The sequence below is a fragment of the Eschscholzia californica genome, unplaced genomic scaffold (genome assembly GCF_041429995.1).
Source record: "Eschscholzia californica isolate CP2 unplaced genomic scaffold, dmEscCali1.0.p SCAF_1, whole genome shotgun sequence".
Lineage (NCBI taxonomy): Eukaryota > Viridiplantae > Streptophyta > Magnoliopsida > Ranunculales > Papaveraceae > Eschscholzia > Eschscholzia californica.
In genome coordinates, this window is record NW_028238198.1 from 65545272 (window position 1) to 65566485 (window position 21214).

General features: G+C 35.9%; 5 protein-coding genes, 1 non-coding gene and 1 pseudogene across 6 annotated transcripts; 3 read left to right on the top strand and 4 right to left on the bottom strand.

Moving 5' to 3' along the window:
- Positions 1 to 115: 115 nt before the first annotated feature.
- TRNAI-AAU (transfer RNA isoleucine (anticodon AAU)) lies at positions 116 to 189 on the bottom strand. Its single transcript has one exon. It is a non-coding gene; the product is annotated as a tRNA-Ile (tRNA).
- A 2839-nt stretch (positions 190 to 3028) lies between these two features.
- On the bottom strand, positions 3029 to 6126 carry LOC147568333 (vesicle-associated membrane protein 727-like). Its single transcript, XM_086654794.1, has 6 exons — positions 6016 to 6126; positions 5126 to 5361; positions 4838 to 5033; positions 4625 to 4745; positions 3455 to 3517; positions 3029 to 3316 (listed from the first exon to the last, which is right to left on the bottom strand). Exons 2-6 carry the CDS (start codon positions 5313 to 5315, stop codon positions 3173 to 3175), a joined length of 714 nt encoding a protein of 237 aa, XP_086510920.1. The 5' UTR covers positions 5316 to 5361; positions 6016 to 6126; the 3' UTR covers positions 3029 to 3172.
- Positions 6127 to 6211: 85 nt separating this feature from the next.
- On the top strand, positions 6212 to 10093 carry LOC147568334 (coenzyme Q biosynthesis Coq4 family protein / ubiquinone biosynthesis Coq4 family protein). Its single transcript, XM_086654795.1, has 3 exons — positions 6212 to 6336; positions 6599 to 6791; positions 9475 to 10093. The coding sequence occupies exons 2-3, from the start codon at positions 6609 to 6611 to the stop codon at positions 9967 to 9969; spliced, it is 678 nt and encodes a 225-aa protein (XP_086510921.1). The 5' UTR covers positions 6212 to 6336; positions 6599 to 6608; the 3' UTR covers positions 9970 to 10093.
- LOC147568335 (5-methyltetrahydropteroyltriglutamate--homocysteine methyltransferase 1-like) lies at positions 7068 to 9432 on the top strand (annotated as a pseudogene).
- Positions 10094 to 10331: 238 nt separating the features above from the next.
- LOC147568336 (leukocyte immunoglobulin-like receptor family A protein) lies at positions 10332 to 12900 on the bottom strand. The gene is made up of 4 exons (XM_086654793.1): positions 12726 to 12900; positions 11813 to 11902; positions 10990 to 11257; positions 10332 to 10837 (listed from the first exon to the last, which is right to left on the bottom strand). Exons 1-4 carry the CDS (start codon positions 12766 to 12768, stop codon positions 10510 to 10512), a joined length of 729 nt encoding a protein of 242 aa, XP_086510919.1. The 5' UTR covers positions 12769 to 12900; the 3' UTR covers positions 10332 to 10509.
- Positions 12901 to 13049: 149 nt separating this feature from the next.
- LOC147568337 (F1F0-ATPase inhibitor protein) lies at positions 13050 to 14772 on the top strand. Its single transcript, XM_086654797.1, has 3 exons — positions 13050 to 13433; positions 13519 to 13602; positions 14515 to 14772. The coding sequence occupies exons 1-3, from the start codon at positions 13293 to 13295 to the stop codon at positions 14533 to 14535; spliced, it is 246 nt and encodes an 81-aa protein (XP_086510923.1). The 5' UTR covers positions 13050 to 13292; the 3' UTR covers positions 14536 to 14772.
- A 234-nt stretch (positions 14773 to 15006) lies between these two features.
- On the bottom strand, positions 15007 to 17259 carry LOC147568338 (uncharacterized protein At2g27730, mitochondrial-like). Its single transcript, XM_086654796.1, has 4 exons — positions 16931 to 17259; positions 16088 to 16126; positions 15100 to 15510; positions 15007 to 15041 (listed from the first exon to the last, which is right to left on the bottom strand). Exons 1-3 carry the CDS (start codon positions 17030 to 17032, stop codon positions 15301 to 15303), a joined length of 351 nt encoding a protein of 116 aa, XP_086510922.1. The 5' UTR covers positions 17033 to 17259; the 3' UTR covers positions 15007 to 15041; positions 15100 to 15300.
- Positions 17260 to 21214: the final 3955 nt, after the last annotated feature.

The following is a 21214-nucleotide window of genomic DNA, read 5'->3' on the forward strand; positions in this document are numbered from 1 at the left end:
CATTTTCCTCTCCTTCTCTCTCAATTCTGTTTCAAATTTCAAGCTGGTGGTGAGTTTGCTAACTAACTATGCATAGATATAGATAGGTAAGAGAAAAAAAAAAAAAAATTAAATTTGGCCCATGCAGGTTTCGAACCTGCGACCTTCGCGTTATTAGCACAACGCTCTAACCAACTGAGCTAATGGGCCAATTGATAATGTTTGCATATAAGACCTATAACATTGTTTGAATGAAAAACATCTATAACACTACTACGTAACGAATTCAGCTCACATATTTAGCTTTCTATACATAAGAAAATTTTCGGTAGCAAAAATTTCCTTTTCAAAATTACTTTTTTCAAAAATCGTTTCTGCGTTTTTTTCAGATACTGTTTTTGCAGAAACCATTTTTTCTGAATAACATTTTCGTTCAGAATCAATTTTCGAAAAAACACTGATTTCCCAAAAAACAATTTGAAGAAAAAAAATGGTTTTTCGAAAAAATAAAACTGATTTGGAAAACAAATTTTTTGAAAAGAAGCTGTCGATTTTCGAAAGTTCTAAATCTAAAAGAATTCAAAACCAAAAAGTAGATTCTGGAAAAAACATTCGAATAAAAATAAAAAGTTTCACAAAAAGACGATTTTTAGAAAAAAAAACGGACGGGTTATAAGTAAATGAGGGGTTTTTAGAAAAACGGTTGCTTCAAATTAGTTTTTAAGAAGCGTTTCAAAGAAACTTATGGTGTTTGTGGATGACGGAATCATGAATCCGCAGATTCATCAGTCATTCGGATTCATGATTCCATGGATTCATGAATCCAAGTAATATATTTTGGTTTGTTTGGCAACTAATAAGAATCTTGAGTATTTTTAAACGCTTCTTTAAAAAAAATATTCAATAAATCTTGTTCTCGAAACGCGTTTTTTCAAATATTGTTTCATTCGAGAACTATCCATTTTCTTCATAATTTTTTTTTCGAGAACCGTTTTTCAATATTTTCGTAAACAAATTTTTTGTTTTCAAAAATATTTTTTCCCAAAAGTTGTTTTTCCCCAAATTTTTTTTTCAAACACTACTTTTTTCGGTAACCGAAATTTCATCAAACCTATTTTTTTTCACGAAAATCATTTTTTCCCCGAAAATCGATTTTTCCTAGCACCCTTTTTTCCTGGGAAAACACAGAATTCGGGAAAAAATGGTCTTTAAGGAGCAAACAGTTTTTATAAAATTTCAGTTATCGAAAAAATATTTTTCGAGAAAAAAACGATTTTTCGATAAAAAAACGGGTTTGAAGGAAAAATAATTTTCAGGAAACAAAAATCAGATTTCGGGAAGAAAAAGTTATTTGGGGAAGAATCAGTTTTCAGGGGAAAAACTGTTGTCGGAAAAATCGGGTTTTTGGAAAAAAAAAAAACGATTTTTTAAAGAAAACATGATCTTTTGGGAGAAAAAATTATTTTTGAAAAAAATAATACTTTTAGAATGATTATTTTGTAGAAGCAATAATTTTTTTTTTATTATTTTAAGTTCGAAATTTAAGTTTATTAATCCAAAATCCTAGCAAATCCTAGGGGTAGGGTGGGATTTTGGTTCAATACAAATTTTAGAATTAGGAATCCTTAGAGCATCTCCAATGCAAAACTCAATCTTAGAAACTCGGAGTGCCACATAGGATTTTCCGAGTTTTTCTAAAAAAATCATCTCCAATGCAAAACTCAACTAGGATCTGAAAGATGATGTGTCGAGGGTGGAATAGAGATATCTCAAGAGGACACTCTAGAAATAGAGTGCCCTCTTGAGATATCTCTAATTGTCCAACTCATCACTATTTGAATTTCAACCAATAGAAATCAAGTCTTCTTATATTTCCGAAATAACTAATTATTTTTTTACAAAAATAACCATGCCACATAAGTAAAAAATGCAAGTTTAGAGTTTTGCATTGGAGACATACAAGAATTGGGGATCTCTATTTTCGCCACCTATGAGTGAGAATTTCAATTGGAACTCGACAAATAGGACGAATAGAGATTTTTTTGAGTTTTGCATTGGAGATGCTCTTAGAATTCAAGAGTCTTATAGCATCTCCAATGCAACACTCAAACTCCAAATCTTAGAGCGCCACATAGGATATTTTAGAGTTTTTCTTTAAAATCCATCTCCAATGCAAAACTCAACATGAATATCTAAAGTGATGTGTCAAGATTTATTTTAGAAATCCTTAAGAGGACACTCTAAATTGCCACATGAGCAAATCTATAAGTTTTAAACTAAAATATAACTTTTAGAATTTTCTAAGTGCCACATAAGTGATGTGTCAAGATTTAATTTAGAGTGTCCTCTTGAGATTCTCTAAGTGTCACATAAGCAAATCTATAAGTTTTAAACTAAAATATAGGCTTTTAGAATTTTTCTTGAGTGTTGGATTGGAGAAGGTTTTGAAATAGAGTGTCTCTAAATGGCCAAATAGGAAATAGACCATTTAGAGATCCAAATTTCACACTTGACACATAGGATTTTTAGAGTTTTTCTTGAGTCTTGCATTGGAGATGCTCTTAGGATTCTTAGTAGCCAAATAGACCAAGGATTCATGATTCCTACCAAATCTCACTTTTGATAGGAATCCTCCAACCAAACACACCATTAAATAATTATGAATCTTAAGATTCTTACCGATTACCAAACTTACAAAAAAAAAAAAAATAATCATTTGGACTCATGTAGGGATGGATTCATAATTCCTTCTTCCAAACACACCATAAATTTATTTACCAACAATCTACAACCATTGAAAGCATAGTGATTACCTTTTTTTTTTTTTTTTTGATGAGAGAAGCATAGTGATTACTTGCAAGAACAAGTGTTGAAAACACAATTAACATTTAGAATGTCTTCAACTAAAAGTGTAATCAATTGGCCAGACATAAAACATAGGCAGTTTCAATGAAAATCCACTTTAGAACTCAAAAACTGTGTCAATGCAACAAGGCATGTCAACTATCAAAGTTTCCACTTCACTGATGGGGAAACATGACAATTCAACTTCAGCAGAAATATTACCAAATTATATACGGAAAAGGTTTCCACTTTAAGTAGCTTATTCCAACAAAGATAGATTTTAACCAGTACCAAACTCCATTTACATGAAAAAGGGGTTCTCATTTTTACATCAACATGAAATGTAACATCAACATTTGAACCCTCTACAAACCATCAGCCAGAGAATAAGGATGAGACTTAGTATTCCCCCACCTACAATCAGCTTCAATTGGAAGTTCTGTAGCCACATCTTCCGACGAAGCTGCCTTCCCTGTCTCTGAAAACTGTCTGCCTGTGAACCAAGCAAAAGAACACGTGTATCAACATAAAAGGTCACTAGTGAAATTCTATAATCATTTCCAAAAAAAAAAAAAAGAAATTCTATAATCAAACTATTCAAAATGCCACAATAATTGAAGCCTGAAAGTACCTGAAATGTAAGGTTCTCTGTTTTATCAACTAGAAGCTCGATCTTTTCCCCACGATCGAGAACCTGAAATACCATAAAAGTGACTTGTATGAGATAAGGTAACAAATTACCTATCTGTTTCACATTCAAGTTCAAAGAAACACTTTCACTGACTTCTCGGTCAAGGGTGGATAAGTGATTTCCACCTTCTCTGCATTTGGAGAACGACATACATGGCCATGTGTTGATAGACCAACCACTTCATTCCTCAAGCATCCTATTGTGTTTGCCCTTTTTAAATGTACTTGGTACGGTACGAGTAATTACCAATACAGTGTAGGTTTTCCTTTCGGTAGGTTAGCAAATTAAATGAGCGGCTCAAAGACATCATCTATCCGTCACCAGGTCAAGCTATACCCCGACATTCGCCGTCTTGGTATCTGTCTAGAATGTATTTTCTATAGGTTCACAGTGTTGAAGGCCGTTGGGCCTAACTCTTCTTGAAACCGCTTGCAAGGAGAGGAATCAAGGACTGCCCAAGACTTCTCTACTCCAGATATCCTCTTGCACAGGCAATGTGGCGTACTTGGTAATACACAACATGTCCAATTTAAAGGGGTCTGACAGCAATTTTAATCTTGAAAACCGGAGAAAAAAAACAATCCAGAGTTTGGATCACAAGTTACATTCAACTACAACATAGAGGAACGAGAACGGGAAAGACATAATGTTTAGATCAAATGGTTTCAGAAGTACATGGTGTATCTGTGATCCACTTCATAGAAACTCGATAATTTACTTGTTAGCAAAGAGAAAAATTTCACAAATTCAGACCAAGCTACTGAAAAATGAAGTAGAATCATGAATGATGGAGAACAAACCACATGCAGACTTGGAATCAACCTCGCACACCTATAATTTGTAAGACACTCACTTAGCTATTTCATGAATGGATCCATGAGTATAGAAACCGAAGCAGGAACTGGCAACATCTTATTTACCACAACAAGAGGAACCTTCTCTTTTTGAAAAATAAAATAGGAGCAATATAAAAGGCAATACAGTCATACAGTTTTCCTGGTAGATATAAAACTGGCATGGCTGAAAAGTTCATTTACTAGATGAAGCACTAACTTCCGAGCCAAAATAAGACAAGGATATCTATGTTAGTCATAAACATAAGATACATACCTTCTCAATATTGTCCATCATTATCCCTTTGACTTCAGACATTTGTGCCTTCAATTTGGAAATCTTACTGATCTCTTCTGGATGGTTCATGCAATACTGCATATGTTCCTTAAGCCTTGGCCTGATAAATTAAAACCGGGTCATAGAGTTGCAATACACTAGCAAAACAAAATAAATACAACACTTTCATCAGTTTATCAATTTCGCTTATACCCAAATTCCCTGTCAAGATTATATGCAATGCTCAATGGGTCTTCAAATAAATCTTCGTCGCCGTCATCAGCAAGAGAATGTGGACCCTCAGAACCAATTAGGGCGGCATATCGCTGCTTAAAATCATCCTTTACTCGCTCAAGAAACACAAAAGGTACACTTCTACCAGTTGCTTCATCAGCAACAACAAGAAAAACTGCATGACCAACGAAAGTATCGATCTGTGATGAGAATGAGTAAACAAAAATTGATAAACACCAGTGATTGAATTAAGAAAAACCCCCGTACCAAATCCATTGTCAATGAGGAAGTTGAATGTATGGCCATCACATGAGTAAGTGTGTTTGTTGCTATTTAAAGGCAATTTCTGTAAGCATTGGACAGCAATTGTGCTAAAGTTACCAGAGAATGATGTGTGCTCAGCTAGAACGACATTACCCTTCGCCACAAAACTATATATCAATCCTCTCTGACTCATAGCTCGACTATTCCTTCAATACAGATATCTTTATTACACCACAAATCTACAAAAACCAGAAAACTACGATCATTGGTCAAGAAGTCTAAATCCTCAATTTTCTCTAACTTCTTTGATTCCACTTTACAATTGAGTTTGAAATCCACATGACTTCAAATTTGAATGTCACAATACATTATTTGAACATCACCAATTAAGAGTCAGACTTCCAATTTTTAGGTCATCATCTGATGCAGATTTGCTTAAACCTAAATACTGAAGTGCCTACATAACGATGATCAAATTCTAATTCAACAATCTAAAAGACAAATAAAATAGTTACTAGTAGAATTGGATAGAAATTAAATAATTACAAGAAAGAGAAACAATAACAAAGCTCATATACATTAGTTAAATAAATCCCTAACTAAACCCTAATATCATCTTTTAAACATAATCATGTCCACAAGTTTTAGATCAAATATTCGCAAATGAATATGCATTTGAAGAATATGGAATTAGAACTAAATTTAAACTAGTTAGGGTTACTTGCATGAACTAAAATTTGATAGCAAAACATCATTTGGATTTCTTCAAACAAAAATATAAAATCATGAAATTGAATTATACCAGATCAAATAAGAGTCGATTTGGTAGCGTCAAACGCTATGAACTAAAATAAAAGAAGATCAGAAACTAAGAGAGGACATAGATGAAAAACCTGAAACCCTAAATTGGATTTTCTTCGTGTCAAAGCAAGTTTTCTTTATCTGTTCTCAAACTCCAATTGGCGAAGAATCTTGAATTTGCTTGTGTTTATATAGTTCTTACTCGTAAATGATCATCCGTCTAATATATAAATACCTATTATTATATTCTTAATTACAATATTACCATCCATCTTCGTCATACTAATTGCCCAAGAAGCTCTTCATAATTACAACAGTGACCTTCCATAAAAATCCTATAGGAGAAAGTGTCAAATCGCTCAAATCGGATATCTTTGGAGTTCCTCATAATCGGTTGAAGTTCTTAATCCCTGGTTTGTTTTACTTCCCTAACTCGAGAATCGTTTTTCTTAATAAATTTTTTTTGTATTAAAATCGTTATATACTTCCAATTTGTTTCAAATTTCATTATGTGCCCTTGAATCTGAAAGTTCATGATCATGATCTTGTCGCATGGAATTGTTATTGTTTGGATGCACACTATCTGTTTGATAAAATGCCTCAACGAAAATATTTGGTTTCTTTTTTTGTTATTCTTGCATGTAAATGTTGTGTTTGTTGTATTGGATTATGAAGGTGAGGTAAAATGCTTCAAAGTGGAGGTATTAAGCTTAAAGGGTGGCAACAAGCAGCTGTTGCCCTTGGTTCAGCATTTGGAGCATTAATGGACCCAAGAAGAGCAGATTTAATAGCCGCTTTAGGGGAAACAACGGGCAAACCCGCTTTCGAAAGAGTTTTGGAGAGGATGAAGAATAACCCAGAAGGCAGAGTAAGTTCCTTAATCTATTAATATCTCAATTCTTACATGTATTATATAATCAAAATCACAAATTTCGGAACTTTTGATTGTTTTTGTGTTTGTATGTGGGTTCCATGTCTTTAGAAGGTGTCTTTTATTAGTATCTTATTATTTGGCTGTAATGATTTCACTATTATTTGTCATGATAGTCATAGTGAAATTAGAGAATGTATACAACTTATCTAGACTAATCATGTTGGCATAAATAATTTAGATGCTATAAAACCTCAGTAGATTCTAATTGGATACCAAATTAGAATGTAAAGAAACTCTGGTGTCTCAGACAGATTCTTTAAAGCTAGGGCAGTCCATTTTCCAAGAGAATCGAGAGTTTTGTTGCTAAGATAATGATTTGGATTTGCGGTCGTTTTCATGGCAAGAGGTAAGACCTCTGTACCTTCAATGGAGAAGACCAAGTGGTTCGACACCAACTACCATTACATTGTACCTGAATTGGGCCCCGACACCAAGTTCTCATACACTTCTCACAAGGCAGTGACCGAATACAAGGAGGCCAAGCCTCTTGGAGTTGACACTGTTCCTGCAATATACAAAGAAGTTGTCTCTGAATTGAAGGCAGCAGGTGGTACCTGGATTCAGTTTGATGAGGCCACCCTTGTCATGGATCTCGAAGCTCACCAACTGCAAGCATTTACTACTGCTTATTCTGAGCTAGAATCTACTCTATCTGGTCTAAATTTCGTACTTGAGACCTACTTTGCTGATGCAGCATATAAGACTCTCACTTCTTTGAAATTTGCTACTGGTTTTGGGTTTGACTTGGTTCGTGGTACAAAGACCCTTGATTTGATTAGGGCTAGATTCCCATCTGGCAATTACCTCTTTGCTGGTGTGGTTATGGACATTTGGGTTAATGATCTTGCTGCATCTCGGGAGACTGTGACTGCTCTCGAGGGTGTCGTGGGCAAAGACAAGCTTGTTGTGTCTACCTCATGTTCACTCCTTCACACCGTTGTTGACCTCGTTAACGAGATCAAGCTAGACAAGGAATTGAAATCATGTTGGCCTTCGCTGCACAGAAGGTTGTTGAAGTGACTGCCTTGGCAAAGGTCTTGGTTGGACAGAAGGACGAGGGCTTCTTCTCTGCCAATCCTTCTGCCGAAGCTTCAAGAAAATCATCTCCAAGAATGAGAAATGGGGCCGTCCAGAAGGCTGGTACTGCTTTGAAGGGCTCCGACCACCGCCGAGCCACTAATGTAAGTGCTAAGTTGGAAGCTAAGCAAAAGAAGTTCAACCTTCCAGGCTTCTAGTACTTTCTACCGCTACTATCGGATCTTTCCCACCAACTCCAGATCTCCGAAGAGTCTGCCTTTAATACAAAGCTAAGAAAATCTCTGACGACGACTACGTCAAGGCCATCATAAAAGAAACCAGCAAGGTTGTCAAGCTTCAGGAAGTACTCTACATTGATGTCCTTGTTCACTGAGAACCTGAGAGAAACGACATGGTTGAGTACTTTGGAGAACAATTTTTTGGTTTTTCTTTCACTGCCAACGGGTGGGTCCAATCCTACAGTTCAAGGTGTGTCAAACCACCAGTCATCTACGGTGATGTGAGTCGTCCTAAGGCCATGACCGTTTTCTGGTCCTCAATGGCTCAGAGCATGACTTCTCGTCCAATAAAAGGAATGCTTCCAGGTCTGGTCACCATTCTTAACTGGTCTTTTGTTAGAAATGACCAACCTGGATCCGAAATTTGTTACCAGACTGCTTTGGCAATCAAGGACGAAGTCGAAGTTCTCGAAAAAGCTGGAATTAACATTATCCAGATCGAGGAGGCTGCTTTGAGAGAAGGTTTACCTTTGAGGAAATCCGAACAAGCTTTCTATTTGGAATGGGCCATTCACTTTTTCTGTATCACTAACTGCGGCGTCCAAGACACAACTCAGATCCACACGAACATGTGCTACTCTCACTTCACAATCATTGACATGGACGCTGTTGTCATCACAATTGAGAACTCTCGATCTGACAAGAAGCTTCTCTCAGTCTTCCGTGATTTTTTTTTTGAATTGTTCAGCGTGTGCCTCGAACCCTTGACCTCTAAGGTGGAAGATTATACCTCTTACCACTCCAACCAAGGGTTGTTGGCTCAGTCTTCCGTGATGGAGTCAAGTACGGTGCTGGTGTTGGACCTGGAGTTTACAACATTCACTCTGCAAGAATCTCAACAAGAGGAAATCGCTGACCGAATCAACAAAATGCTTGCAGTTCTTAAAACCAACATCCTTTTGGTTAACCCAGATTGCGGGCTTAAAACCCGTAAGTACGGAGAAGTTAAGCTCGTTCTCACAAACATGGTTGAAGCCGCTAAGATTCTCCACAAAGAGCACGGACTTTGCAGTTTAAGGGTTCGAGATTTTAGTAAGTCTGCTGTTTCGGTAGAGAATGGACTTTGCAGTTTAAGGGTTTGAGATTTATGTATCGTTGTAAGTTAGATCTTGGTTATGTAATCGGCAAATTAATGTTTTTCGAAAAAAAAGATGGGAGAAGTTGCAGCAAATACTTCTCCAATCCTAGAAAATAGTGTAGTTTTTTGTTTTCTTGTTCTTATGTTCTGAATCTTATATTTATGAGCTACCTTGCCAAAATCTTTATAAACATGATCTCATGATTAAATTGTTATTCCACAGGCAATACTAAAAGATCGTCCACGCGTAATATCTGCAAACGTAGGACACGCATGGGACCTACCAGAGAACACATTTGGCGCAGCATATGCAAAATTCATGGGATCGAGGAATTTTTCTCCTGACGATCGTCCACCTGTACGTTTCATGGAAACAGAAGAACTAGCTTATGTGGCAATGCGAGCTCGCGAAGTTCATGACTTTTGGCATACCCTATTTGACCTACCCACTAACTTGATTGGTGAATCAGCACTGAAGGTTATAGAATTTGAGCAGATGTATCTTCCTATGTGCCTTCTTTCAGTTGTTGGTGGCTCGGCAAGGTTCAATGAGAAACAACGAGCATTATTTTTCAAACATTACTTTCCATGGGCTACTCGAGCTGGTATGCAGTGTACTGATCTTATGTGCATCTATTATGAACAGCATTTTCACGAGGATTTAGATGTTGTTCGTAGAAAATGGGGGATAAATCCTGCTCCAGCGCCTCCTTTATAAAATTGTTTCCGACCTATCTGTTGTTATGTGGCTCTTCAATAAAAACCTCTGTAAAATCAAAGCAGACACTAATTTAACTTAGTAGAAGAATGGTAATCATAAATTATGTTTGTTCTTGTTGTTAGTTTCATTTCTCATCTTTATTTAGTTATAAAATCAATTTTGGGTAAGGATTATGCGTAAATGGCAAAGAAAATAAACATCTTCAGACATGAAGATCATTATAAATTAGACACTAGTAGTCTTTTTTTTCGAGAAAGAGCAAGAATGAAGGAGGTTGTGAAGTTACAGAGACTAGAAAACAGAAAAAGGTAAACAGGGGTTGCAACAGAGACAGCAAAACCTAGATCAGAACACCATTGTTTGAAGTTTGATTATCATAACATAACTGATTTACACATAAAATCAACAAGATTCCACATCGTTCAGTTCTTTCATTCGCCCCCTAGTCTTCTTACTTCTCAAGTTTGAGTAATTTAAAAATCCTCTAGTGGGAGAAGAAACAATACAACTTAAGCAGGTCAGAATGATGGTGTGAGATTAATTGGAATCAGAATCGTGCCTCCTCCTGTCCTCGTCTCTCTTGTGTCTTTTCTTGTCATCAGAATCATAATTCTTCTTTTCTTTTTCTCTCCTGTGTTTCTTCTTGTCATCAGAATCATGTGACCGATGTTTCTCACGCCGTTCATGTCTCCTCTCGTTCCTCTCTTGTTTCTTCTCTTCTCGCTTCCTTTTCTTTCGGCTTTCATCATCATCTTCACTCACATGGGATACTGGTTCTTTTCCTGTTGCATTCATCCCTTCACCAGGAATATCTTTATAGGTAGGAGGAAGAGAACTTGACTCTTCCAGACTTTCTCGAGGAGCTCTGTAATTAAAAGAAATCGAACAAACTAACTTTGTTATCTCAAAATGCTTAAGACAGTAAGAAAAGAAACCAACATGAAACAAATTTGCGGATAACAACCAATGTTTGATAATGGGATACACATTTTTCTGATAACTTAGAACAGAACATACCTTGCAAAGCCGAGACCTTGAACCTGAGTAGCTTCAGCATGACCAGCACCCAAGTCTTCTGCAGTTGACCCTCTCTTCACAAGCTCTGAGAATTCATGTTTATCCAACCGATTCCCTTGGGGACGACTGGAACGTTTTGGAGCTAGACCAAGAGCCTCACGCATCGCTTGTTCCTCTTCTTCCTTGATCTTTTGTATCTCGGCCTTGGCTGCCTCCATATCTGCCATCTGAGATTTCTTGTCCCTAGCATACCAGTGTAAGTCCTTGCCTGTTACAAGAAAATATAGGTGGAAACAATTAGTTTCATAGTTACAGAAAATGGGAGACCCCAATCTCTAGACATGGGCTCATCAAACTAAACAGGGCACATTACAAAAATAAGTAATGCAACTACAATCCTGGCCATCTTGTTGATGAATCCTTCGATACACCACATGATATCGCAGAAATTTCGTAGATAAATATGGGGGAATTACTCAAGGAACAAATTGAATTGAGAGGAATATTTAGCTTTGACTGAGTCAAGAGTTTTTTGTGCTTATAAAATAAAGCACGTGTTCTAGGAAATGACCAAAGACATACTGGGTTAATGAATCACTAGAAGTAGGAGGCGAACAAGTACCAGTTCGGGGGTAAAATAGTACTATTATCATATACCATCAATCGACGTATAAACAACCCTAAGTATCATCCACCAGTCCATAGTAGATGATTACCACCTACTAAAAGAAACCTAACAATTTTACAATTTCAGTTGCACCAACTCATGAGCGTGCGTGCACTTTTGGTTAAATGTAATGGAAAGTTAAAACCAATATAATACCTTTCTGCCATCTTCCAACAGGTGCCTTGATACTGTGACCAAGATAGTTTTCACGATGCTTATCAACCTTCACGTCGTCCCATTTAAATTCTGCATAAACATAAAGAGGTAAAATAACAAGAAAGGGGATCAGAAAAGAGGGAAAATAAGAAACACGAGATAAAACTAGATAATCCATTTCCGTATCTCTAAAAACTTTATGAAATTCTCTGAGAACATGAACTCTCTAGTCTGAACAACACATTCAGGACTATTTTCCCACTATTTGCTTGATTTTCAGTAAACCCTGATCGACTATCTTTTTTCGTATCCTAAACAGTAAATAAACAGTGTGTGAAAAATTGCACATTCCCTATATTGAAACTTGAAAAAATTATACACAACAATAGGTTTAGCCCAATAAGCTCATAGCCTCACCGCATATAAGCGACCTAAACTAGTGCCCTCCGAGTACAGTTATAAAAACCACACCTTCCAATCCTCTAAATCTATCTAATCCTTTTAATTTACTAGTCTTAAGAAGAAAATTATACAACTTTTAGGTTTATGAAACCTAAATGTTGAGTCAAGTTCTTATATTTTTAGTTTAATCCCAAATCAACATTTTAAAATCGAAAGGTTTCTGACATTGAAGTAATTCCCACTTTCCTTATTTCCTACCGAATCAGAATCTAATCATACAATGCCCTAATTTTGTTCATAGGTATACAAATTCAAAAGATCCATATAAAAATCGAAAACCAAAAGTACGATTCAAATATCATAAGCAACAGTTACTTCAATCAAAACATATCTAGTCTAATCGAACTCGGAAATAAAAACAAACACAAAGAGAAACTATCAAATTCAATAGAGAGACTTGATTTTAAGTTCGATTATAAACCCTAGAGAGAGGGACAGAGAGACAACTTACGATCTCGACCGCCACGAACACCTCCTCGTGAAGGATGATACATATCTTCTCTCTCTCTTCGCTTCTTGACGGACCTGAGATTCCGTCACTCTCTTGTGATCTTGATTTTTATCGTCGGTGAGAAATTCCGGGGCAAGACAAGAAGGAAGTATATATTTGTTGATTATCATATTTACTATTTTAGCCCTACGAATTTACTTAAATTACTAATCATTACTGGGCTTAGCGAAGAGTCTGTTACCCACTCTAAAGAACCTAGCCGGCCCATGAACTTATAGGGCTCGGACTCATAGAAGCAAAGTAAACAAGTTTCCAGTTCGTGGCGTTCAATGAAACTGTATGCTCTTTAACCAATTGTAACCAGATACAGAATATCAAGTATCACCCACTGAAAACGAAACTTTATCTAGTTTTGCAAAACCGCTTTTGACTTATAAACCTGGTTTTATGAATCATATATATTCGTCGTCATTCTAGGGTTTCTGCTTCATCATTACGTGTCTTGGAGAGAAAGAAAGAATTTCATTATCAATCATTTTCATAAGTAAATAAAAGAAGAATCAAGTAATGGCGATGAGAGCTATTGTGAAACGTATTTCTTCAATTCGTTCAATGGAAGGAACTAGCAGGATTCCACGTTATTTCAGTGATGGAAAAGGTAAAGTTTTTAGTGAAGAAGAACGAGCAGCTGAAACTATCTATATTCAGGTCTGATTTTCTCTCTCTCTAGAAATCGATTCTGTTTCATTTTTATGTTCTCTTTTCGTACTGATTGAATCTGATTTGTTTGTAGAAAATGGAGAGAGAGAAAAGGGAGAAATTGAAGCTTAAAGCTGAGAAAGAAAAGGCAGAGGCAGAAAAAGCGAAATCTGAAGAGGTACTGATAATAACTTATAGAGATTTGATCTTTACTGATATTTCCTTACTTGTTGATTGCGTTTGTTTAATTGAAAAATAAACTATGAATGAAAAAATTAGGAACAACTTCATCTGCTTTTTTAATGTTAGATTAAACTAGGGTTGATCTTATTTCATTTAATCTAGTCTTGAAATTCTACTTATTTGAAGCACTAATTAGGATATGGGTAGTTCAAAACTTCAAATCAATCCATTTGATTAGGTCATTAGGATTTTATGGATTAGAAGCTAATTAATTTCAGATATTTAACTCAATAATCCTATTTGCATTTTATGATCTTCTGGTTAGTTGCTAATAGTTAATAGGAATAAGTGAATAACTAGGGAAATGAATTTTAGGTTGTTCTCACTTCATATTCTTGAAGCCACAACAAACAACAAACTAGTTGTTGTTATCCGGGTGGTCTTTGTTTAGGTTGTGGTCATCCAACTCAAAATCAATTGACACCGGACAATTTTCAATGCGGGACAATTGTTAGACGCCTCTCTTTATACCATCTTAAGTTTGTCGACATCCAACTTAAAACAAATTGACAGTGAGAGTGAGCGGCGAGGACCTAGACGTTATACTATTGGTTACTACAGTACCCATTTTCAATGTGGGACTATTCTCACAGTCTTAGGTCTCTTACTTCTAGTTGAATCTCTGCCGGGTCTTGGAAGTATAATTAAATCCTTGATGTATCTATTTGAAAATGTTTATTCCATTAGATATGCACGGTCAATATTATCGTGTTCCAGATAAAAATAGAAATCGATGAGGGATCATATTGAATGAGTTTTATCTTTTTCCACTTGGACAATATCAGTGGTTTTTGTATTTATATTTGCCCTCCATGGACAATTTCTGATCAACTTCTTCTCTCTGCAGAAGCCTGCGGACAAAAACTGAGATGGTTATGGATGGTTTCATATAATCAGCATATCTGGAGCTCTTGCGTTGGGGTTGTTTGGAGTTAAGATGAAGAATAAATGTTTGTGTTTCTGTGGAAGTGTTGGAAGAGTGTTATGTTTGTGTATAGAAAACACTTGATCACTTGTTGATTAACTTTTCATGTTAAATGTTGCAGACTCTTTCCCTCTTTATGGATATGTTAATGCCAGTTAATGGTTTTATTTTCTGAATCAATAGTGGCCGAATTTGGTATTGAATTTCTATCTCTTCATCCTAAAGCAGCTGGCCGAATTTGGTATTGAATTTCTATCTCTTCATCCTAAAGCAGCTGCGGGAAATGGTTTTGAGGTGTTGGCTCTCTTAGAAACACCAGCTCTACCAACTGCTAACCTAGAACTGTGAAAGATATCAGTTGATTTACGATCTAGGATAAGATCCTTCGGATTTATAACCAATTAATTCTGCAGATAAGGAATACATATGATCGTTATGCGATTAATGAACTAGCATCCTTCTTCAACAAAAAAAACAACTAGCATCCTTCTTCAACAAAAAAAAAACTAGCATCCTGCCATCCTCCCACTGGAAGTATTTTCAGTTTGAGACATTATTTTAAGAAAGCAATTTACGAGAAATGGATTCTAGATTTTTACGAGAGGACCAAAACAATGCAAGGCAAACCATGATTTCTCAGTTCAAATTCTTGTTCCTTCTCCTCAAAGGAGTAATTTCAGAAACTCAAATGGAACTGAAGACCACATCTTATTCTTGGGCTTTTTCTGGCTTCTTGGAACTTCCTTTAAGGTACCATCCTAGAGCGCCAAAACCAACTACAACTCCAGCAATGACTCCATAGTTGCGATTCTTATCAGTTGACGTGCTCGAAGTCGAGGAAGTTGATGCACTAGGTTTAGCATCGGAAGCAGAAGCCGATGAGCTTGCTGCTGTTGCGTTTTCTTCTGGTTTAGGGCCCTGAAAGTGCACAGATAGTAGCATTTAAGACACGAACTCTCACCAAGCATGGGTGAAACTGACTACGATTACTTGCTAGTATGACAAAAGAAAAACTGCACCAAAGGATGCATTTAAAACTCTCTTTAGAATTTTCTTATAGAAGAAAGGGTTTATGTGCATTTTGTCGAGTCGTAAACTCCGACTTTTTTTGCTCAATTCTAATGGAATAAAATTGACCAACCTGGGCGGTTCTTATTAGTGATACCCAGATCATCAACTTCCCTTTTACTACTCATTTCATGACACATGAAGTACAAGCTAGAGATTGACAAACATAATCGAACTCACGACACCGTGACATTACTTGATTAGCTACCCATAATGAAGATACACAACTGTTTACTAACTAGTCCCCCGATATTAGAAAGAACTCTGAAAGAATATGTGACCACTGAAAAGGTTGGCGCCTCTTTCATGCAAGCTTGATTGTCTACAATAATAGTCACAGTGAAATTACAAAGGCCGGACACTGAATAGCTTCATAATCAATATATACAACGAAAGTGATATCTCAACTAAGCGAAGTTAAATATACCTTTCTTGCAAGTTTCTCCAGCTTCTCCTGTTCGATTTTCTGAAACATGGTAATACAACAAATTTAGTGTTGAAGAGTTAACTTAGTACGTAAAAATGTAGCATAGAACTAAACGGGAATCTACAATTTGCACAAATGGTTGGAGTCTTTAGCTGTTCCATCTTACCGTCAAATAATTCTTCAAGACAGTTCGAGTATAGATTTTTCTATTCTTCTGCAAATGATTATTATATGTATTGCACTTTCACTTACAGAATTGTAACAAATCAACACGGACCATGAGAACCAAACCCTTCCAAAGTAGTTGGATTCTAGAGCAAGTGAAGCTCATTGGGAGGCTGAGTTTGATTATCTAGCCTCGGCCTAGCCCCTTAATCTCTCCGAGAGATACCCATCGGATCGGGCTCTCTCCCGGCGTGTTCTGAGTGGATCTCAGGGCAATTACTTAGCCCTTAATTTGGGGTAACTATCATATTTCTGCTAACAATTGTATACACTTCACTTACACCTTCCTAAGAATCTACCCTTTTCTTACCCTATACAAGAACCCTTGGTACATTAAATTCCTTGGAAATCCTCATAGAAGATTTTGAAGACCAATAACGATGTTAAAAATTTCCTTTTCAAAATAAGAATCAACGATTAGCCAAAATCTGAAGCCCTAGTTCATATCACAATTGAATTTGAAAAATGATTAAGCAGTCGATAGATTAAAATTGAACGAACTAAATAGCATTTGACATTTATCAAACAAATCCAATTTCATGAAGATGAATTATCAGAAGAGAACGATGGAGTAAAGATGAGGGAAAATTGAGAGTTGAAATGAAGAAATTCAAGTACCTTGATGTAAACATTTTCAGCAGCTTTTTCCTCTTCACTAAGAATTTTGCCACTGCTAGATAACCTTCTGGATACAAATCTTGCTGCGATTCTCGTCGCCATGGATTCAAGTAGATCTAGGGTTTCTTGATCGTTCTATTTGGTTGTGATAATAAGATTTGAAATTGTGGATCACAAAATACACGAAGAAATGAATTGTGGTGATTATATTTCGGCAAGTGTCACTCGATAAACCCTCCACTTTTATCTCCTCTGTGCCTAGTCAACACCACGGAACTGAAGGCTATGGTTGAGATGTATAGTCTAGACTACTGACGGCTTGGCGGGTCATAAACTTACCAGATAATTGGTTAGAGGCCCAAAAATTGGGGTTAATAAAGCTAAAGGTCTAAAAAGGCACTACTTATTTCTAATTTAATCCTATGCTAATAAAAATTGTGTCAAGCCCCTTTAAGTCAGAAATGTTAAGCTGCAGGTCCAAACACCAGATGTTATGGGATTCAAGGTTAAAAAAGTGCATTGACTGCTGTGTCTTTTTTTTCTTCTTCTCATTTTACCCTTCTTGGCTTTCTCTCTCCTTCTCAGTGGCGGACCCAGACTTTCTCTTCTGTGAGGGCACTTTGAGTTATAAATTTTTTTTTTAATTATTCAAAAATTTCGAATTGACGTTCAAGTAATTGATTTATGTATCTTATACTTATATTTTCAACCAACTCAGCTATAGCTAACTTGTGACTTGCATTGATTATAGTCTCAATAACAATAATTAGTCTTATATATTCGAATTATATAAAAAATAATTAGTAAATTTTATTTCGAAAGAATGAGAGAGTTTACTGTCTTAAAGAATTATCACCACATTTTACAATCTTAAAGAAGTTAAGAAAAAAGGAAGTGGACTAAATATATATTTTTTTTTTAAATAACAACAAATATAATATATATATATATATATATAAACGAATAAAAAAGAAGATACAATAATATGGAAAAGAATAGCTCTAACAAAGTTAAGAGGAAACATCGTCGAATTTACAAAGCAAAAAAGACTCTGACTAGAACTGATTTGGAAATGAGGAGTCAGAATGAAGAAATTTAAGGACCAAATGACAATTAAGAAAAATCTATGGGGCACAAACAAAATTACACACAAATCGAAAAGAAAAACTGGTTTATGGTGGGATTAGAAGTCTGGCAGTCTAACACGTACACCTACTTCTCACTCCACTACGCCAGGGTTACTTTTATTTATAGATACCTGGGCTCTATTTGACATGAAATTAAATCGTTAAGAAAGTAAAATGCATTTAATCCACATCCTTCTGAATTAGGACCTTACGGAGTAACTTACAAACTGACAATGTCTAAAATCTACATTATTCAGAATTTATGTCTGCATGAAATATATGGTTTTAGCTCCAAATAATAAAATTTTTTTGTCAAAAATAGTGACAGAATTGACTCTTCTTTCTTTAGCACGAAATAATGGCTTTTTTGTCCAATTTTGTGAAACATTTGATCTGGTGAAGTCTGTATGAGAGATTATTAGTGATAGAAGTGAACATGTAGTTCATTTGGAAACAACCGTTTCTATAAAGCACGACTAGTGGTAGCGTTGAGCCGGTTATTACTTAGGAATCAGTCTTTTCATAAGGGATTACTTGTATAGCAAGGAGCATGTGGTTAATTAGGAATCATTCTTTTCATACCCAATTATATGAAATTGAAAGAGCTCTGATACCTAAGTCCAGACTTGAGAAGTTGGCACGAATTTCTTAGACGCTTTAAACTCTGCTCTGGCTCTAAAACATACCTGATTGGCCCTACTTAAGGTTTCACTCTGGATCAGTGTGAGAGGTCTGCGGAAATCAACGCGATCCTTAAGTCTGTTTTGCGTCAAAGCACGGGAAGGCAAATCTGATTAATGGTTTACCTATTCTAAGCCTTGACTAGATTGTAGTGTAGGCAGAAGAATTAACAAATTTAAGTGACGTTAAAGGCAAAGACACAAAAAACCACATTTCCATATAATATCTAAAAATTATAAAAAAGTATGTACAAAAATCGAAAGACACATAAACAAGGAAAGTTATCATTTTGACGACAATCAAAGGATGGATTCATCTGAATCGCTGCTTCGCTACCGCATCAACTCAATCGGTCATCACAATCAGCTAAACGATGTTAGTATATAAATTTACAGCAGTAATAATATTGCATAACCATTATTTTTTGTACCTTTATTAACCCGAACCTAATAACCACGGATTCCACTTCATTTCGGAATCGAACCCGGGACGTCCAGGATTTTGGAGTTTATGTCAACACTAGCAACCACTTGCGCAACCGAGTATTGACTAATGGTGAATTCTTTTTCAAATATTTATTCATCTATGCGAGTCTTACTCATGGGCCCAACAGTATTGTCGTTTATTTAAATAGTAAGGAAATTAAAAAGGCATTTAATCCACATCCTTCTGAATTAGGAACTTACGGATCAACATGCAAACTGACAACGTCTAAAATCCATATCACTCAGAATTCATAACTTTATGAAATATATAGTTTTAGCTCCCTGTAATGATCTTTTTGTGCCAAAAATAGTGAAATAATTGGCTCTTTTTTTCTTTAGCTCGAAATAATGACTATTTTTGCCAAATTTTGTGAAAAACATGATTGGGCAAAGTCTGTAGAAGAGATTATTAGTGATAGAAGTGAACCTGCATTTCATTTGAAATCAGTCGTTTCCATAAAGCACGACTAATGATAGCGGCGAGCCGGTGGTTAATTAAGAATCAGTCTTTTCAAGAGGGATTACTTATGATAGCAAGGAACAGGTGGTTAATTAGGAATCTGTCTTGTCATACCTAATCTACAACGATAAAATATTTTGTGGTTTTGAAAGGACTCCGCAATATATGTTTGAGCTCCTTTTAAGTGGAAATGTTAAATTTATTTGATTAGGACAATTCCTATTCAAAAATATCTAATTCTAAATGAAATTCCGCATGCAAGCTAGAGAAAATTCTCTCCAAATTTATAGGGACAGGTATTCACTGTCCCAAATACAAGCACGAAACTCCCGGCAAGCTTGTAGGGACAGTTGTTGATTGTCCCAAATGAGAACAAAAGGAAATTGTATCAAATTTTCAGGGACAGTTAATGATTGTCCCTACTAACCGTTTATATAGGGACAAACACAAATTGTCCCAAAAACAATATAGGGGACAAATGCTTTCTGTCCCTATAACTGTCCCAAATACCATTTGGGACGCCACTTTCTGGGACAGACACAACCCGTACCCAATGCTATATTGGGGACGGTTTTGATGCTTTTGGGACAGTTTTTGGCCGTCCCTAATGGCTATATTTTTTGTAGTGAATCTTTCCAATTTTCAAGCTAAAGCCTAAAACAAAAGGTAAGAAAGTAAAATGCATTTAATCCACATCCTTCTGAATTAGGACCCTACAGAGTAACATACAAACTGACAATGTCTAAAATCTACATCATTCAGAATTCATACATGTATGAAATACATGGTTTTTGCTCCCAATAATGATTGTTTTGCCAAATATAGTGAAAAAAATTGACTCTTTCTTTCTTTTGCTCGAAATAATGACTCTTTTTGCCCAATTTTGTGAAACAATTGATTAGGTAAAGTCTTTATAAGAGATTATTAGTGATAGAAGTGAACATGTAGTTCATTTGGAAACGGCTGTTTCCATAAAGCACGACTAGTGGTAGCGGTGAACTGGTGGTTAATTAGCAATCAGTTTTTTCATAAGGGATTACTTGTAATAGTAAGGAGCAGATGGTTAATTAGGAATCAGTCTTTTCATACCGAATTATATGAAATCGAAAGAGCTCTTTCACCTAAGTCCAGACCTAAGAAGTTGACACGAATTTCTTAGACGCCTTAAACCCTGTTCTAGCTCTAAAACTTACCTGGTTGGCCCTACTTAAGGTTTCACTTTGGAGCAGTGTAGGGGCCTACGGAAATCAACGCGACCCTTAAGTCCGGTTTGCGTCAGAGTACGGGAAGGCGAATCTGATTAATGGTTTACCCATTCTAAGCCTTGACCAGATTGTAGTGTAGGCAGAAGAGTTAACAAATTTAAGTGACATTAAAGGCTTAAACACAGAGAAAATCACATTTTGGTATAATATCTATAAAATTATAAAAAAATATCTAAGAAAATCGAAAGATACATGAAACAAGGAAAGTTATCATTTTGAAGACAATCAAAGGATGGTTTCATCTAAATCGCTGCCATGCTACCGTA

Coding starts and splice junctions, on each gene's coding strand:
- LOC147568333 (XM_086654794.1), bottom strand. CDS start 5,315: ATGAGTCAGAGAGGATTGATATATAGTTTTGTGGCGAAGGGTAATGTC. Junction 5,034..5,125: donor CCTCATTGACAATGGATTTG/GTACGGGGGTTT, acceptor TTGGTCATGCAG/TTTTTCTTGTTGTTGCTGAT. Junction 4,746..4,837: donor AATCTTGACAGGGAATTTGG/GTATAAGCGAAA, acceptor TTAATTTATCAG/GCCAAGGCTTAAGGAACATA.
- LOC147568334 (XM_086654795.1), top strand. CDS start 6,609: ATGCTTCAAAGTGGAGGTATTAAGCTTAAAGGGTGGCAACAAGCAGCT. Junction 6,792..9,474: donor AGAATAACCCAGAAGGCAGA/GTAAGTTCCTTA, acceptor GTTATTCCACAG/GCAATACTAAAAGATCGTCC.
- LOC147568336 (XM_086654793.1), bottom strand. CDS start 12,768: ATGTATCATCCTTCACGAGGAGGTGTTCGTGGCGGTCGAGATC. Junction 11,258..11,812: donor TGTTGGAAGATGGCAGAAAG/GTATTATATTGG, acceptor TTCTTGTAACAG/GCAAGGACTTACACTGGTAT. Junction 10,838..10,989: donor CAAGGTCTCGGCTTTGCAAG/GTATGTTCTGTT, acceptor TTTTAATTACAG/AGCTCCTCGAGAAAGTCTGG.
- LOC147568337 (XM_086654797.1), top strand. CDS start 13,293: ATGGCGATGAGAGCTATTGTGAAACGTATTTCTTCAATTCGTTCAATG. Junction 13,434..13,518: donor CTGAAACTATCTATATTCAG/GTCTGATTTTCT, acceptor ATTTGTTTGTAG/AAAATGGAGAGAGAGAAAAG. Junction 13,603..14,514: donor AAAAAGCGAAATCTGAAGAG/GTACTGATAATA, acceptor TTCTCTCTGCAG/AAGCCTGCGGACAAAAACTG.
- LOC147568338 (XM_086654796.1), bottom strand. CDS start 17,032: ATGGCGACGAGAATCGCAGCAAGATTTGTATCCAGAAGGTTATCTAGC. Junction 16,127..16,930: donor CTGAAAATGTTTACATCAAG/GTACTTGAATTT, acceptor ACCATGTTTCAG/AAAATCGAACAGGAGAAGCT. Junction 15,511..16,087: donor TGGAGAAACTTGCAAGAAAG/GTATATTTAACT, acceptor GTGCACTTTCAG/GGCCCTAAACCAGAAGAAAA.